Source organism: Triticum dicoccoides, chromosome 7A (assembly GCF_002162155.2).
Source record: "Triticum dicoccoides isolate Atlit2015 ecotype Zavitan chromosome 7A, WEW_v2.0, whole genome shotgun sequence".
Lineage (NCBI taxonomy): Eukaryota > Viridiplantae > Streptophyta > Magnoliopsida > Poales > Poaceae > Triticum > Triticum dicoccoides.
Genome location: NC_041392.1, coordinates 652,141,205 through 652,159,454, shown reverse-complemented (window position 1 = coordinate 652,159,454; position 18,250 = coordinate 652,141,205). Strand labels below are relative to the sequence as shown.

At 43.9% G+C, this 18,250-nt stretch overlaps 2 protein-coding genes across 2 annotated transcripts; both read right to left on the bottom strand.

Moving 5' to 3' along the window:
• Nucleotides 1–11,264: 11,264 nt before the first annotated feature.
• On the bottom strand, nt 11,265–13,881 carry LOC119332694. Its single transcript, XM_037605846.1, has 2 exons — nt 11,468–13,881; nt 11,265–11,400 (listed from the first exon to the last, which is right to left on the bottom strand). The coding sequence occupies exons 1-2, from the start codon at nt 13,407–13,409 to the stop codon at nt 11,381–11,383; spliced, it is 1,962 nt and encodes a 653-aa protein (XP_037461743.1). The 5' UTR covers nt 13,410–13,881; the 3' UTR covers nt 11,265–11,380.
• A 797-nt stretch (nt 13,882–14,678) lies between these two features.
• On the bottom strand, nt 14,679–17,477 carry LOC119332695 (cytochrome P450 72A15-like). The gene is made up of 5 exons (XM_037605847.1): nt 17,121–17,477; nt 16,657–16,877; nt 16,221–16,465; nt 15,597–15,975; nt 14,679–15,326 (listed from the first exon to the last, which is right to left on the bottom strand). Exons 1-5 carry the CDS (start codon nt 17,428–17,430, stop codon nt 14,901–14,903), a joined length of 1,581 nt encoding a protein of 526 aa, XP_037461744.1. The 5' UTR covers nt 17,431–17,477; the 3' UTR covers nt 14,679–14,900.
• Between the last annotated feature and the right edge of the window lie 773 nt (nt 17,478–18,250).

The following is an 18,250-nucleotide window of genomic DNA, read 5'->3' as shown; positions in this document are numbered from 1 at the left end:
AGGTAAGTGCCATCCGACTAGAACTGCAATAGAACTGAAGGAAGTCTATACATATATACATATGTAAGACAGAAGGTTGGTGAGAGTTTTACTAGCTTGATAGATAAAACTATTTAGGTCCATTTAAAAAGGCTAGCAATAAAGAGAAGAACACATGGGCATTGCTACTTATAACACTAGCCCCCCCCCCCTCTCACACACAAACAGTAGTTAGAAGGGCTTCCTCAAGTTTGTAATGGGAAGTTCCTTATAAAATATAGTCGTTGAAACATGCCAATGTGGGATATGGTTTTGAAGATCTCGTGAAGAGGAACACAATGGTCAAAACAAACTATAATTTAGATCCACCATATGAGTTATGTGGTTTTAATTTTCATGGTGCTAGCATCATCATTTTCAGTAATATGCATGTATTGCTCAGAGTTGGTTGTTTTGACTACTTGGGTAATCTTTGCATGACAGGAAGGGACCACATAGAGAAATTTGTGTATGCGAACAGCACACAGGATTTGAGTTTGTCTGCTGGTGGGCATTGACAAAATTGTTGACATAATTGACGTGGAATGATTTGTGCAGCAGAGACTTTTTACAAGATGTTGAGCATCTGAGTGTTTTTGTCACACGAAGTAAGCATAGCTTAGATTATTAGGTTTATATGTGGTGGAACCATCCCACCCAGGTTTAAGTCCTAAACTTGTCATGGTCACTCAAATATTTCCTAGTTTTATTTTAGGCTTTACGATGCTATTTTTTAGTATTATGAATGCCCATTGATTTCAAGGTGCCAACTGGTGTTTTGGTATAATGCTATTCTTTTAGTACCACTTACATTTAGTGAAAACTATAACTTGCACATTTTCTAGAAATAGATTTAAATCCAAGAAATATTGATCGGTCTATAGTTATTGAAACTGTTGAGAAAATGGTACTATGTATAACTATATCTCGAAGGGGAAGCCCGTTTCTTGTACTTGGTGTTTTGAATCCTACAAAATTTGTGTTTTTTTATTGCGCGATGAAAAATAAGAAAATTTTCTAATCGGTTGAGGTAGATGCTAGATTTCCTACGAGTTGTATTGTAAACAATTCTATAGGTAACTCCTATATGATTCAATCAGGCGAATCAATGACCAATATAGGAAAAAATCTGAAGTATTCCAATAATTCAAATCTCCATTGAAATTCCTTTGAATCATAGAGCCCCTTGGTCTGTGAGATTGGGTTCGGGATATTCCTATGGATTCAATTCATGTGCCCTCCATTCCTTAGAAATCATAACATGATCGAGCTCAAGCCTCATTTTATTTTTCTTAGAGAAGTACATTGCACTTGCACTCTCTCCCTCTCTCTCTCTCCTCCCTCTCCCCTCCATCTCCTCTCTCTCTCCCATCGATCCTCCAAAATTCATGTGTTTTCTCATGTGCCCTCCATTCCTTAGGAATCTCAACATGATCGAGCTCAAACCTCATTTTATTTATTTTTCTTAGAAAATTACATCGCGCTTCCACTCTCGCTCTCCTCCCTCTCTCTCTCATCGATCCTCCAAAATTCATCTATTTTCTCATGTGCACCAGACAAAAGCATCTCTCATATTCCATGTCTTGAAATTCTACAGGAATTCACACTATGTAGCATCTCAACCCCGAGACCCAATGAGGTTTGAGGTAATGTTGGGGGCATAGGAATGAATTCCATAGGGATTAGAACCCTAGGAATATCCTATGGTGTGGGGGCATATGAATGATTTACATAGGAATTCGAAAACCTTAGTCCTATGGACCAAAGAGCTTCCATAGGAAAATTTTATTAAGATTCAAATCCCTCAAAATTCCTATGATAATCCTTCAATCCAAATAGGTCATAAATACTCATGTTCCAAAATAGGCCCTAAGCCTGGCAAAAACCCTGTAGAGATCACGAATGTATTGGTTCCATGAAAAAATAAACGGGTTCCATGTACTTTCCTAGTGTCGCTCATTCCAAGAAAGTGAGTTTCTTTCTATGTTTCATAATCATCTCCATTTCTATTGGATAATTTAGCCTACGCTGGACCACTATGCAAATGACTAAATGTCAATGATATTACTTGTGAATAATGACGTCAATTTCACCCACTTTGTATAGGTATAGCAAGAGTTTTGGAAAGAGGTAAGCACCATGCGCGCGACTAGAACTACAATAATACAATATTGAAAAGTGAAGGAAGTCTCAAGCTATACATACATACATAAGGAGGGAGGAAGGTGAATGAGAGTTGTACTTGGTAGCTAAACTATAAAGGGAAGAGCATCTGAACTTATAATACTAGCCTCCCACCCCAGCCACATCGAGCACACACAAAGGGAGAGCTTCCTCAAGTAGATCGTAGTGGATAATGAATAAATGTTCAAAAAAGGTTCATGTCTAACAATTGGAACTATGTGATAGAAAATAAAAGCAGCCCAAACTACTCTTAACTCGATAGTTTGGTAGAACAAAATGACATATAAGGTCATTAATTGAAGTGGTTTCCCCCTATTTTCTCAGTTGGTTCTATTACTATACATAATACATGTCCTTCTCCACCCCAACATGTTAACAAGAAAAGATGCCATCTTGCTCTATTTTATTGGACCGACCAACTTCTTTGTTGCCGATGTATCATCATTTTGCTCCCCCTCCCACTATATATTAATCTATTTTCACCTATGCATCTTTTACTGGCCCATTATCATCAGTTTAATGCATAGTGTCTTAAAAATTCTACGTGAAAAACAAGTAATCTTTGTATTAAAAGATTGTATCAACCCGTTTGTTGGAGATGAAACAAAATTTAGAACACTATGAGTGAGAAATTCATCAAGGAACATGTACCCCATGTATCGTGGCTCATAAAAGAATATTCTAAAAATAAGACACCCTAAATCCATATTTAGGAAGATTTAAATAATCTATTGTTTCGAGGGCTAAATTTCTATCTGCTCGCATGCTAACAAATGAAGGAAAGTATTGAATAATTTTTTTCTTGTGTATCTTGATAGATATACTATTACTTTTTTTATTAACTTAATCCACAAATAAATGATGATGCTAGCATGTACCATTCCTCTTCTCAAGCTTCAATGGCATCTAAAAAAGAAATCCTTATAAAGAAGTCTCAACACTCCTTTACTAATGTGGTGGGACTAAACTTCTCACCATGTCATGACACCTCACAAGGAAATATTATTTATATATGGGCCCAGAGCCCATCTAAAATTCAACATATCTAGCATGCATGCGAGAAGCAGTTAAGCAAGTACTATCAGTCTTTAGAACGGGGCCACCATGTTTGGATGGGACAACCCCATGATTCTTTTTGTATTGGAAACTCTATGATCTTTGAGCAATAAAGACTTGGCTTCCCTCATAAAAAAAGCTCGCTAACAACAGTAGTGTATCTTTTATTTATTTTCTCCAGCCTCTTGGTCGTGTGCCTTGATTTCTTTTTTTCGAAGACAGTGTGCCTTGATTATGCACCCATGTCCTCTCGTGCATATTGTCGGGTTACATTGGGCCAACAGACATGGCCCAAAAGTGGAACAAGAACTGGATTAAGTAGAACGAAAAATGCACTAGGTATATTAGGGACCAGTTATAAGTTAGTTGCCCAAAAGTTTATTTCAGGTAAGTTGATTTTCTAGGGCTCTAGGCCATTAGATAAAAATCCAATGGATGTCCTTTTTCCTTCTTCCTTCAAATTTCTTTCTCCTCCAACCGTTCCCCCTTCCATAAAATCGACTTATTCAAATTGCAAATTCAATCAACTTAATATATACTAGCTATATATTGTGGTATACTAATCAACTGGGCCCCGAGCAGTCGATGTGATATGTCATATTTGCTCCCCACTTAAGTGAATTCAAAATGGTTGCAACATAGGTTTGAAATTTTTATGGTCAAATCCTGAACTTGTATTCCTTTTTTAACTACAATTGGAAGTGTTCTTTCTGCTTAACTAAACTTGGAAGTATTTACCAGTTTTAGAACACAAATTCAGAGTATAACCCTTTTTCCCATAGAATGGTACTTCCTAAAACCCTACATATTTCGCCCCCGTGCCTGGGCCATGTATAGAATACTTCACTCAGATCCAACTAACGGACCAACACAACTATCCTTATTCAGCCCCAAAAGGCCCAGCTTTGTTGCCGTTTATGCCCTCGGCGACCGTGATCATAGGTGATCCATGCGGTGGCGGGTGCTGCTCCTGTTACCTGCTCAACCTTCTCTCAATCAAAAGGAAAAAAGAAAAGAAATGTCCGATCCGTCCATTCTCGGACTCTCTTTCATGTGAACATGACGCATGTAACGCATCAACAGCTTGGAGTGGGGTTAAAAAACTGTGATGCGTTCAATACACAAATCGAAAACCGGATATTCAATTTGGCCATGGGGAGCATTTGCTCCTGCCCATCAAAAATATTTTTCTAAATGTCAAAAAAATATGAAAAACTTAGACATACACATATTCATGTCCAAATGTTATCTGCAAATATTTAGGCGCAATGGCCAAGCATTTCGCTCTGTGCAAAAAACGCAAGTTAGTCGACAAATTTTTGACATTTCTCGGCTACTTGACTTTGTTTTTCACTTGACAAAATTGTACTGTTTCGTTTCACTTGAAAATTGCCATGCACGCTTTGGGCAGTAAACATTAACATGTACAAGCCGCTAGATGAATGTCATAGACTCAATAATATATCACATCAATTAATTGGCAAGGAGTACTAGCTTTCATTTGAATGGCAGCTGGCAATTGGGGCAGTACTAGTCGGAGTTACAACATATCTGCAACCATTGCCCACTGAAGCACAACACCAGATAAAAGGAGCAAGCACGCAAGCACAAGCCAGCCCATGGTCGGCGAGATGGCCAGCCGTTTCCTTCGATCTTCAACGGGTATGGCCTTTGTGAACATCTCCTTTGCGACGGTGACATCGCACCTGATACTGAAACGATCGTGCTTGAGGTAAACCGATCCCTCAAGCTCGCTCCTCTTGATGAGATCATAGCCCGTGGCAAGACGCGCAGATTGACTGCCGGAGAAGCTGCACAGCGGGCTGGTCTTGCTGTAGGAAGGCACAGGGTTCCCATGCTGGTCCAGCAAGCTAATCGTGAACTTGGCCTTTACCTCATCGAGATCATCGGCGTGATCGCAGTGCAGCATGACGGAGATCCAGTCGGAGTCCTTCGAGTCGAGGCTGTCGGGGTAGTAGAGCAGACGCCATCGATGACCTCCGACGGCGAACGCCTCGGAGGCGATGTACTTGCCGTTGCCGAGCCCCTTGGTGAGGGAGTAGCCGTCGATGCGGAGGACGTGCGACCCGGACACCGCCGGGGCGACGATGGCCGACGCGGACAGCGACGGTTCGCCGCCGCCGACGGACATGGCGGGCCTGAAGAAGCAGAAGAGTACTAGTGCTGTGATGGGTAGCATGCTAGCCGGTGGAAATGGAGAATGGCAGAAGAGATGGAGCCGGTGACGTTCTTATGTAGAGTGCGTACTGCTGTGATGTTCGCATCACTCCGGCGCGTCACACGAGCAGTCGGGCGGCTCGTCGAGGGGACGCGCGCCCGCGGATAGCTCTGTTGACTGCGCGTGCATGCTTAGCACAGGAATCAGCGCCGTGTTTAACTACCTCGGTCGTGGAGATCGAATCGCCCGCTTCTGCGGCTCCGATTGATAAAAGGTGTGAAACAAGTTTTGGTTCGTCACAGCAAAACGATCTGGCTTCGCTAAAGATATTTTTTGCTGTGGAGAAATTCATTCCTATGTTTTTATTTGGGTAAGAAAATTACCTCTATTTGATCTGGTCGTTTTGTGGATTCTGATTAGCAAATGACCCATCTTTATCCATAAACTAGACAAAGCATGTCAGATCGAACAAAAGACATGATGAAACCTAAGTTACATCAGCATACGTCGAATCTACATCCACCTCTTGCAGCTCGACTTTTCTACTATGAAAAAACTACCAGCCATTCCCTAAACTAGATGATTTCCCCGCGCGTTGCTGCGGGACATCAGTGTACAACTTGATGTATATTTTGCCATGGAAAATCATTTCATTGATATCTGAAATTTACTTATTTAAATTCAGTTTTCATGTGGACTTAAACCCTAAGTATCTATTTAATAGATGAACTCAACTGATATCAAGATAGACTATGTTTAATTGAAAATGACACAATGATGGGTGCCAAAAAAAGGGGGTTGACCAACAGGGGAATATGTGTTCATATTTGATATTTCCAACTGAATTAACTTTGTTCATTCATCGTCAATTACAGCTGGCTAGCGAAAGACATTATACTCGTACATGATTGATAGATGAACATGATGTTAGCTCATCAATTTAGGGAGCTGATGTCCCAATGGCATTGCCGGAGGTAAGACAGTTGTAAAACTTAGTTGGCTAGTTTAGGGAGCTGATGCCATCATGTAGTTGAGAGTACGCCATATAGCTCCTAGCACGTAGCTGGCTAGTTGTAAAACTGGCATAATCATACAGGGACCTTACTATGAGATAGAAGCTATAGAAAATAAACATCCTCTAAATAAACTCTTCATCATAGAAAATAATTCCACAAGTTGGGACGTCCCGGTTAACTTTTCACGGTTGTCACTTTGGCAAGGTGAATGAAAGCAAGGTCCTCAAAATGACAACTATCCAAGCTTCAAAACGCTGATGGGTTGATAAGCAAAGTATTATAGAAGTTGGACAAACAATACTCCAAGATCTGAAAAAATAGGAATTTTCACCATCTAGCGCTTGAAATCAAAATCAACCGGGTAGGAGATATGAGAACGGTCCATCATATATCGATGCATGCTTGCCGACAGTGCTTATGTTACAGTGGTTCATGGATGTGACAAACTGGGCAGACTTGGTGCCAGCTTGACGTTGATGGAGCAAGAACATAGCTTTCTTCCAAAAAATGGCTCCCTACAACACATAAATCAGAGTTTCCAACTGAACCTAACTCAAAAAATTAAAATCAGTAGATCTGGGGAGATATAGGAGGGAGAGCGCCTACCTTTGGTGCTTGTGATATTGGGGGAGGACGCAGACCACAAATCAGAGTTTCCAATCTAAGCTATGTCAAAATATGTTTATACACACTCGAGATCGAAACAACGCCTGCAAGACGTGGCTGTCAATCAAGGCACAACCCGGCGTTAACATCAGCCATGCCCTTCGAGGCCGAAAAGAAAGCCGTCCACCGCCTGGGCAGTTGGCCGGCGCGGCGTCCGCTGAGGTGCCCAGGAGTGCGTCCTTCCAGGCAAGATTCCAGCGGCCTATCTGATTCCTCCCACCAACATAGGCCGCCATCTCATGCTGCAGCCTACTATCCATGCCTTCCATTTGCGGCATCGGCAGATGAAGCAGGGCTCGGGGGAGGCCACCAAGGACAGCGGCTGGAACGGAGGAGGAGGGGAGGCGCCACGGACCGGCGACCGTGATAGAGGAGACGACCAGACGCAGAGATCTCTTCCTAGCCGTCGCACTCTATGTTATTGCCGGGGGAAAAGATTGGTCCTTTATTTAGGAGACAGAGGAAAGGATGGTGGGGGGAAGGAAGGCTGTTCTTCTTCTTAGAATGAAACGATTGGGCTTTCCCCCCCCTGCGTGCGTAACTGAAACCACTGGGCTTCGGTGGTAACATAACTCTCGAAACAGAGGGACGGATTCTCAAAAAAAAAAAAAAAAACAGAGGGACGGCATGCACGTGTAGACGCTACGTACTAATAGAAACAGGTTAAATAGGACAAGAATTGATGATGTGACGGGTTGCTGATGTAGATATGCTGCATGCCAAGAAAAATAGGATAGTGGGAATGAACTATTTAGGTATTATAGATGGGTCGTGTCGTGCTAGCCCTGCGCTTTTAATCGCGTGTGGTGTCCACGGGCTAGCCTGCATGACACGATCCATATGGCCAGGTTTGCTTAGCACACAACTCATCTGTCAATGGGTTGTCCAGTTTAGCCACACCGGAAAAAATTCTCTGCGGCAACTACATCTCAAATTCATCGAGATAATAGGATGTCTCGAGTTAAGCATCTACAGTTCCGACCTGGCCCAATAGCGTGCCTTCAAAAGAAATGTAGAAGAAAATGGGGAGCACCCAGGATTCAATCCCGGGTCTCTGACATGATAGGCGGCACTGCTAGCCAGTGAGTTAGCATCGAATTTGTGGAAAATAGTAGGGCGCGACCTACTTAAGGGGAAAAGAGCCGGTTTTCCATTGGGTTTTTCATGTTTTTTTCTTTGTTTTCTCACCCGTTTTTCTTCGTTCCTTTCATCATTTTCACTGGTTTGTTTCTTTTATTAATTTTTTTTCTTTATTTCTTTTCATAGTTCCCATTGATATTTTTTTCTTTCCTTTTTCTTATTTTGCTTCGGTTTTCATTGTTTATTTCTTAGTTTTCATGGCTTTTTTCTCTTCTTTCCTTTTTCTTCATTTTCAACAGTTTTGTTTTGTTTCTTTGTCATTTCCCTAGATTTTTTATTATTTTTCTATACCCATTTTTGGTATACATCCAATCTTTTCTCCCCTAAAAATATTTTTTTCTAATACACGTTTAACATTTTCAAATACAAGTTTAAATTTTATTAATACATGATCAACACTTTTTCTATACACATTTCTTTAGAAAATTCAAATCCTTGATGAACATTTTCTAAATACAAGAGTATTATTTTTAATATATAGTCAACAGTTTTATATACATTTTGAATATATTTTTAAATGCTTGATTAACATTTTTCAAGTTCGTTCAACATTTTTTCAAATACTTGATTCACATTTTTATATACATGATCAAAACAAATTCATGATTTTGAATACATGGTCAATATTTTTTTCTATACACATTTCATTTTTTCCAAATGCTTGATTAACATTTTTAAAGCTTGATTATCATTTTCATGTACATGCTCAATTTTTTCATCTTTTTTTAATACATGGTCAATGTATTTTCCATACACATTTAACATTTTTTTAAAATTCTTGATTAAAAAATTCAAATATTTGTTCTAATTTTTTCAAATGCTTGATTCACATTTTTTTAAATAAAGGATCAAAGTTTTCATACATAATTTTTTGTATTCATGATAAACCTTTTCTATATACACACTTAACATTTTTCAAGTGCGTGGTTAACATGTTTCAAATATTGTTTGCAGTGTTTTTTGTAAAATGTATATATATTAAAGTATTAAAAATAAAGCAAAAAACATAAACAGAAAACTAAAAAACACAGGAAAAAAATGAGGTTGCGGCCTTTCGCGTTCCTGGGCCGGCCCATATCGAGACGTAGGGGCACCCAGATTTCTTCGCTGCCGTTTTGAAAAACAAAAGCCACACCGACAGTTTGAAACAATAAAACAGATCTTGACGGCGACTCCCGCCGCCGTCGCTCCACTCCCTCCTCCGCCACCGCTCGACTCCCGCCGCCGCAGCTCGAACTCCCTCCTCCGACGCCGCTCTCCAAGCCAGCGCAGAGCTCGACTTCCGCCGCTGCGTCTTGATTCCAGCCGCACGCAGTCTCCGGGGACTTCTCCGCCAATATGGAGCCACCGCCGCCAGGTACTTCCCCTGCTCCTCTCTCCTTGTGCTTAACTGGAAAAATCGTATTATTTCCATGAACTTCTAGGAGTAGGATGGTAATGTAAGCTTTGTTGGCCGTTTCGACCCGGGACGGCGTCGCCACCATGGGCCTGGGCAGCATATGCATACGGCACGGGCACACTAGTGGACTTGTATGTGTTGTTGATTTAATCATGCGCTTCCAGACAGAGATTGGAAATAGAAGGTCTTCTGCTTGTATTTTACAGATATGTTTATCCATTTGGATTAGTTCTGAACTTAGTGATTAGGATTTAGGAGATGAACGAGGCAGTAACTTTGTACTTGTAGTCTCGGTTTTTAGCTATGAATGTCAGCTATCTTCAGTTTTACGGCTATTTGAGCAGGCCATAAATTTTTTTGCTTCAGTGATTGTTGACAAATTAGAACTTGCATTCGAAGGTTGGTTTTAAGGGTGTTAGGTAATATTGATGCTGTTAGGGTCTCTCTACTGATCTCACGAATCACTTACAGATACAAGGATTTGGGTAGCTAGATTACATGAACAAGCAAGAACAAGGGGATTGAGGAGGAGAGCCAGAGGTGGGAGAGGAAGCCGCCGTGCCGTTTCAGTCGCGATCCAACCGGATGACCTGCTCGATCCACCCTTTCAAGTATTTGTAGTCGCTGGCTCCATGGCCTAGATGCTAGGCCCGACCCTCTCATGCCGGCCCACGGCCCACCCGTGGAGGGTTGCTAACACCCCTCCCTCCTTGAAACTTGGCTTGACCCCAAGCCGAAGCTCAGAAGAAGACTGGAAGGTTGACTTGCCAGGATCCCACGGCGCTTGAAGTTCCTTGATCTTGCTAGGATCGCCATGGTAATCTTCATGATAGTAGCCAAGATGGGTGTAGACTCGATCAAAGTAGCAAGCTTGCTTGCCCAGGTTGCCGAAGTAGTCATCATGGCCGATGGGAACCAAGTTGAGGATGACGTCGAGGTAGTAGTTATGGTCGACAAAGGTGGCGACGACCATGAAGATCCTCCCTCCTTGAAAAATTGCGTGCCCACAGTGAATCCAGAGCTCCACCCCGTCCATGGGCCATGCTACCAACCAGATCCGAGATGTACATGCCGACAACATTGATAACCATTGGTGTTGCTCCAAACACTGCAAACAAGTAGTCCACCATCTCCCAAAGTTAGTCCGAATTAACGCCATGCATACTGACCATGCTATCATTGGCACGCCCGGCACCCAGACGCTGAACCTTGTGATAAACGAATACCATGCACTGGACTTCTTGATCAGTCCATGTGAACTATCTTGGCAAACTTGGAGCACCCAGCAATGAGCATAGAGATAATACTTCCCATTCGAACCAGGAGGAATCAACAGGCTATTAACATTTCCAAAGCACCAGTGCCCTTGTAAGATGGGCATAACATTGAAAGAAAATTGCAGTCTAAAGCCACCCTGATCCCGATATTCCTTCAGTTCTGTGATGCTATTCCCAAACTTCGACCAATCAGATAGAAGTGAGCTTAGGAAGCCCCAGCAGTGGTCCTCACAGTTTATGCACATAATGGAAGCCTCCAAGAATTTATCAAACCATGAACCTGTTGCTCTCCCCTTCCTTGCCACCAATCAGTGCAGATGAAGAGAGTTAATGGCACAATTTCCATAATATTGCAGCTCCATTTGCTGCTTCTGTAGAGGTGTCCCGGCCAACGATCCAATGGAATGTGTTTGCACATACACTTGGTTTTCCATTTCACCAAAGTTTACACCGTAAGAGCTCCACCTGGCAACAACATGCAAGTGAAATTCAAACACAAATATGATCTTGTTGCGTAGGGAAACTTCTATACCATGCACATCGAACTCCTTCGCATGTACAGCAAGCTCCAGGTTGAACAATGATTCGCGTGCATGGTCTTCACCACCACAAGGATAAGCATCAATAGTATTACTCGTAATTGCACACCATATCTGCTCCACTTGCAAGTTTATTCCCTCTTGACAATGATTAGAATGAGACAACTTCATGTGGTAGACCTGGTTCTTGTGACCTGCATACCTCCGAGTCAAACAGTTTGCTGACACCGGCAGCCCAAGTAGTGTCACTGGACAGCAGTTAGACAGGTGATAGCATAACCCAGCCAGCTTCCATTGAAATTGATCATAGCAACAGAGAAGAAGGCAGACTGCACTTGTCCGCCAGATAAAGAATGATGTGTTATGCAACTTACATCCACTCTCACAAGATATAGGAGTAACACTGCACTTTGGCATCTCATTAAAATTTTCCTTCAGCAATTCTGCTAGTTGGTCATCAATACACTCTGGTAATTGCACAACCAACAGTCCCATTGTTCCACTGGTTACTGCACCAATTCGGCTGAATGTGGTCTGTACTAGCCCAGATTGTATTCTCCATTTACACTTCAGTCGCTTGCAACAGATCTCTAGAAGTTGTCTGTAAGAAATATGGTTGTAGCCCCACTCAAAAGCAAGTGCATCAGTATAGTGGCATGAACAGAGAGAATTTCCATCAGTAAGATGTACAACAAACAATCCATGTTGCTGTAACTTAAGATAGACCAAGCTACATTGGGCATCTCGCTTATCATCGGATACCTTCTTTACGCGTCCGAACAGATGTAGTGACCAGCCCCAGAGGCCATCTATGAGAAGAAACCCTCCATGGATTGTGAATGGTGCCTCAAGTACAGTAAGGAGTCGTATCAAGGTCAGAGAGGGAACTACAACCATTCCACTGTCATGCACTTGAACACTTAGAAACAGATGCTTCAGGAACTTGTCATCAACAGAAATAGGCACATGGGGGTCCCAATTGGCAACACTGGAACAATCCACATCTGGTGGCTCACCATTTGAAAATGATGGACACGGAATTTGATGTAAATCAACTCCATAGACTAGCCAGTGTACCAACCATTGCCAAGAAATAGACATCCCATGAAACAGACACGAGAGTTTTACCTCTTGACATTGCCTTGTGCATAAACTTTCATTTGGGCTAGGATGAATCACTCTTTCCAAATCACCACGGCCACTCATTAGACACCCATGGTCCCACCAAAAAAATAACCTCAGGTCCGGTGGGTGCGGTGGCACTGTCTGCACCCACGAACGATGCACCGCTGCAGCTGCGAGCCAAATGGGTAGGGTTGTTGACGATGAGTCGATGATGCGACTGTCAGCATGGGTGACCCACTCGGTCGAACAGGTAGTGGGCATGCAGCCAGCAGTCGCTAAGATAACACTGGCCGTGACAGACGCATCAACTTGGCCTGAGCATTCTGCCAAACACTTGGTCTGCGCCAGCGCACCGAGTGCAAGGCCGAGAGATGGCTCACTCATTGGTGTTGGTGAGTCCCCTGGACGTGCGGTGAAGGGCGTAGACGAATCCCAAGCAGCCTTCGACGCCTCCATCCTATCGTCTCCATCGGTGCTGTGGATGAGGCCATCCGTCGAGCAGGTTGTGGGCGTTGGTGCAGCAACGCCCGTGGCGTCAATGTCGAGCTCGGGAAGAGCATCGATGGTGGTCGTTGGGGCGAAGTCGAGGGCGTACGTGCCCTGTTCAGGGCTGGAGCACGCAGGTGCCAGATCCTTGTCATCGGAGGCGTCCATGGCGAGGAACTGAGAAGAGGTCGAGATGGTCGCCTGCTCGAATGCCGGCTTCGTGTTACCGAACCCGACCGCGACAGCCTCCCTGATGCTCTCCTTCATGCTCTCTCGGAACTCCTTCAGGAGATCCTTCAGGTCCTGCTTGGTCGCCGGCTCCATTGCTCGATCGGGTGGGAGGTGGTGGGGAAAATTTTGGCTCTGAATACCAAGTGTTAGGGTCTCTCTACTGATCTCACGAATCACTTACAGATACAAGGATTTGGGTAGCTAGATTACATGAACAAGTAAGAACAAGGGGATTGAGGAGGAGAGCCAGAGGTGGGAGAGGAAGCCGCCGTGCCGTTTCAGTCGTGATCCAACCGGATGACCTGCTCGATCCACCCTTTCAAGTATTTGTAGTCGCTGGCTCCATGGCCTAGATGCTAGGCCCGACCCTCTCATGCCGGCCCACGGCCCACCCGTGGAGGGTTGCTAACAGATGCACCATTTCTCCCGTGCTAGTCGCGATGGATTGGGGTGGCCAGAAAGAAGCACATGAAGAAGCTCCGGCCAACATCGAGGACCGGGAGGATGAGCATGGACCTGGCGAGGTCTGAGACGAGCACCAGGGCAACGGAAAGTTTGAGAAGGAGCAGCAAGCTGCTACCGTGCGCAGGGGGGGCGCCAGGGTGCCGGCAAGCTGCTTCTCAATTATTCTACAATTTGAGGGTAGCTCAGCATCTGAAAATCAATCGAAATCTTATAGAGATCGATTTGAAAACTAATGAAGGGATGCTATCTAACCTATTACAGTACAATACAGCAGTACCACTACTATATTTCGGATTTGCCTGCAATCGTATGATATGTTAGTAGTATTACATATGCAGAGGTGGGTCGGTGAACATAGGAAAGAGAACCAGATGCATCATCATTGTTCATTGAGCACATTTGTTCAGCAACTATCGGCGCTGCTGCACTGGATCATGTCTTGCTTTTCTTTCAAACTGGGAGGCCGCAGGAGGTCGCCAAGATTCAAGAGTGAACAGGAAAAATGGTCTCTTTTGTTTATATATACCTCTTATCTTTCTACGAGGAAGCAAATATGTACTTCCTCTGTGATATAAGACTTTTTAGATCACTTCCATTCGCAGATCATCGGTTGGGGAAGGGCCAAAGCGCGGTGATGGAGGGCATGAGCTGACGTCTGACGGCGGCGAGTCGATGGTCCTGTTCGGCTTGAGAAACTAAGTATCTTCCGTGCACGGTTAACCCAGTATACATATAAGGAGGATGCAGAAGCTGTATGGTCCAGACTCCAGAGAGTTATCACTGTCATCTACTCCCTCCGTTCCAAAATAGATGACCCAACTTTGTATTACCTTTGTAAAGGTAATACAAAGTTGGGTCATCTATTTTGGAACGGAGGGAGTAATATGTTTCTGCAGCTTGATGAAAGGAGTTCCATTGAATGACAGTTCAGACTTGCAGTACTATTATGAACTGAAGCAAACGACAGTTCAACTGAAACTACATTTACATTCATTCAGGTATTTCAAAATAAAAATTACACAGCATGTAAACCTGGTTGCATTTTTATTCAGCCGAAAGCTAAACATTTAAACTATACACAGCACGTAAGTAAATTCACTGCCCCATGAGAAAGCACGCTCATATCTTCTTCAGCCTAATTTGAGCACCGTGCTGTGGCTGCAGGATTAACACGGTGTACGGTGCGTGGATGTAGGACGGTGAGAGCTCGAACGAGAAGCGCTGGAGGATGGTGCTCAGAGCCATCTTTGCTTCCAGCAACGCAAAGTTCTGGCCGATGCAGATACGAGGACCCCCTCCAAACGGGAAGAACGCCGCCGGATGCTTTGGCGCATTCGAGATGCCATCAGCAAACCGCTGTGGATTGAATTCCTTTGCGTCTTTTCCCCAAATATCGGGATCATGGTGGATAAAGATAAGGGGCAACATAAGGTTCACCCCTGCCGGATATCTGATGCCACCAAGCTCCATTGCCTTGTAAGTTCTTCTCGCAAGGAAGATTGCTGGCGGGTACAACCTAAGAACCTCATACAAAATCATTGTTACCTGCAAAACAATACACAATATCAAGATCATTACTCCGACCATTCTAGACCTAAAAAATCACATCATCCTAAAAAAATCCTTTCAATTCAATTTATGAGTATATGTTTTGCTCACATGCATATGTAGACATGTGTTACAATTTTTAATGATACTGGAACATGATAGGTTTTATTCTTGGCTACTTCTTTTCTCACTTTGATGATGGAGAGGGTCGTATTTGATTTTATTTTATCCCACAATATGTGCACAAGGCATAAACTTCGCACTTACAATCTTCAGGCGACTCAAGTTCTCAAAATCTGGTCTGGTTCTTCCAAACTGATGCAAAACTTCCTCCCTTGCCTGCTCCTGCCACTCTGGGTGCATGCTTAGCACAACTAGAGTCCATGTGAGCAAGACCGATGTTGTCTCCATACCTGCAAAGTAAAATAGCTTGCATTCCTCAATTATATCTTCAATACTCATTCCAAGATTTGCTTTCCCATTTGCTTGTTGCATATTTGACTCCAACAGCAATCCTAGCAAGTCATCGCTGCTAGCTTCACCGTTTTTAATAGCTCTTTCTTTTTTCCCAATAATGCCTCGTAGAATCGTGCGGATTTCACGATCAATTGCTCTCATCCTTCTGTTGTTTTTTGTTGGTAAGAACCTGCAAATGGTCTGACATGTCAGCATAGGAAAGAAAATCTTGATTGCTGCTGTTTAAGTTTACCATCGAAAAGACTAAAGTTTCTTTGATCAGCCTACTATTTTCTTCAATAAACTCTTTCATTTAAAGAAAAGAAGTGTAGTACTATTTTCCTTTCAAATTCCATTTGATCACCTCTAAGCGGAGATAAACTAGCTACTCCATTTGCTTGAAATGATATGAGCTTGTGTAAGAAAACAACTTACCAATAGCCTGGGATGAAAAGTGTCTGAAAAGCCTGTATTAGCCGTTCACATAACTCCCCTTGCAGCTGGAATATTTTCATTCCCTCCTGATAATTGCTACCAAATGCTGTTCTCGAGATGACATCTCCAGTCAGATTCTGGAACTCAGGAAAGACGTCAATCTCACAAAATCCTCCAGTGGGCATGGAATTCTCCCATCTTGTAATCATTTCTTCGCAACACGCAGAAAATACAGGCAGCATCCTCTGCAAATGAAACATTGCTTATCAGTCTATACAAAGAGTTGTGTTTTTTTTTTTTGCGAATCAGTCTATACTCTATACAAAGAGTTATGTTTTCCTTGTTCTGTATATAACTTCACTTTAATTAACGAAAATACAAAGAGTGCATTATCCCACATCACCCATGCCACCAGAAAATTCCATTGAACAGATACCTTTATCTTCTCATGGTGAAAGGCGGGATTGAGGATTCTTCGGTGCTTTGCCCATTTGTCGCCTTCATGATTTGCAACTCCGTCGGCTAGCAGCTTCCCGAAACGGCTACTCTTTTGCTTCCCGTAGTGTCCAAACTTGTTGGACAGAATTTCTCGCACCAATTCCGGGTCAGGAATCGTCACCCTCGGCGTTGGACCAAACCAAGTGAACGACATCTTCCCTGCAATTTTGTACATGGATGGATGTTTTGTTACATGGCAATCAAAGTGCATGCTGTAAACTTGTACGTAATTTGTTAGTGTCTCCTGTCTAGCAAGATCCATCCCACACATATAAATTTGTCTTCTATAGCGAACATGCTGTGTATCAGAGGTTCAGAGCACATCCGCACAAGAATAGACAAAGCTCAAAGAGTCTCAAAACAAGTTCAGGCAATTGTGAATTTCGCGACTGAAGAACATACCGTGCTCCTTGATGACGTTGCAGGACATGGGCTGCACGCGAGGGGTGATGTCGTGGGAGCCGCGCGGCAAGGGCTGCAGCCGGGCCTCCCTGCTGAGCCGGGCGTTCTCCGGCACGTCGCCGGTGAAGAGCCGGTACCGGGTGCCCCGGAGGCCCTGGGCCCGCAGAGCCCGGCCCAGCCGCCGCGGCGTCCACCACGCCCACTCCAGGACCCACGCCCCCAGCCACAGCAGCGCCACGGCCGCCGCGGCGCCGGCGACGCTCCACGGCGAGGCGTCCCCCAGCAGCATCCGGAGGCTTTCGGTCGCCATCAGTTCAGTGAAGGAGAGGAAAACCAGGCGCAGCGCAACCGCCGGTCGCGTCCGTGTGTGGACAGTGGCTGGAGTTAAGTACGGGCCGGCTGGCTTGACGCGTAGCATGTATTATCCTTCTTCTAGAAGCCAGAACCGAGTGGCCACGGAGGAACTTGCGAGGCACAGGATTTCCTTGCGTGACCGCGTGTCGCCCTTGCATGCTCAAATTTCGTTCCATGACCGCGTGTCGCCCTTGCATGCTGAGATTTCCTTGGCCCCATGCACCGGCGGGGCCGGCTATGAAGCAATGAGCTCGTCAGCTGACTATTATACTCCCTCCGTTCCTAAATACTTGTCTTTCTAGTCATTTCAACAAGTGACTACATACGGAGCAAAATGAGTGAATCTACACTCTAAAATATGTCTACATACATCCGTATGTAGTAGTCATTTGAAATGTCTAGAAAGACAAATATTTAGGAACGGAGGGAGTAGTATGGTTGCACTCGTCAACCGATCAGTTCTACAATAATTCGGCCGGTCTCGTTCATGCGGTCAGGCATTGCGTCACGGGAAGCCCCGAGCCAAAGGAAGCTCACCGTGCCTTCAAGTTTTCAGTGGATAATAACAGAAGAAATGGCAAAAGGATGGTATAGTGACGGGTGCATTGGCTTCAGGGCCTGCCAGGTAAAATCAAGGGACCTTGCAAACTCTAAGTGAGATCTATTTTGCTTATAAAATGTTTAATGGGAGCTCCTAATCGACGCTGTTGGTGCCGGTTGCCGATCCTGCCGCTCGCGCATGATCGTTGGCTGGCCCAGACCGTTCGATCGTCCTC

Bases quoted from the DNA above. Each gene is read 5' to 3' on its own strand.
- LOC119332694 (XM_037605846.1), bottom strand. From the start codon at position 13,409: ATGGAGCCGGCGACCAAGCAGGACCTGAAGGATCTCCTGAAGGAGTTC. The intron at 11,401-11,467 runs GTATAGAAGTTT...TGTTGTTGCCAG, and splicing joins GAAGGAGTTCGATGTGCATG to GTGGAGCTCTTACGGTGTAA.
- LOC119332695 (XM_037605847.1), bottom strand. From the start codon at position 17,430: ATGGCGACCGAAAGCCTCCGGATGCTGCTGGGGGACGCCTCGCCGTGG. The intron at 16,878-17,120 runs GTATGTTCTTCA...ACAAAATTGCAG, and splicing joins CAACGTCATCAAGGAGCACG to GGAAGATGTCGTTCACTTGG. The intron at 15,976-16,220 runs GTAAGTTGTTTT...GACCATTTGCAG, and splicing joins CTTTTCATCCCAGGCTATTG to GTTCTTACCAACAAAAAACA.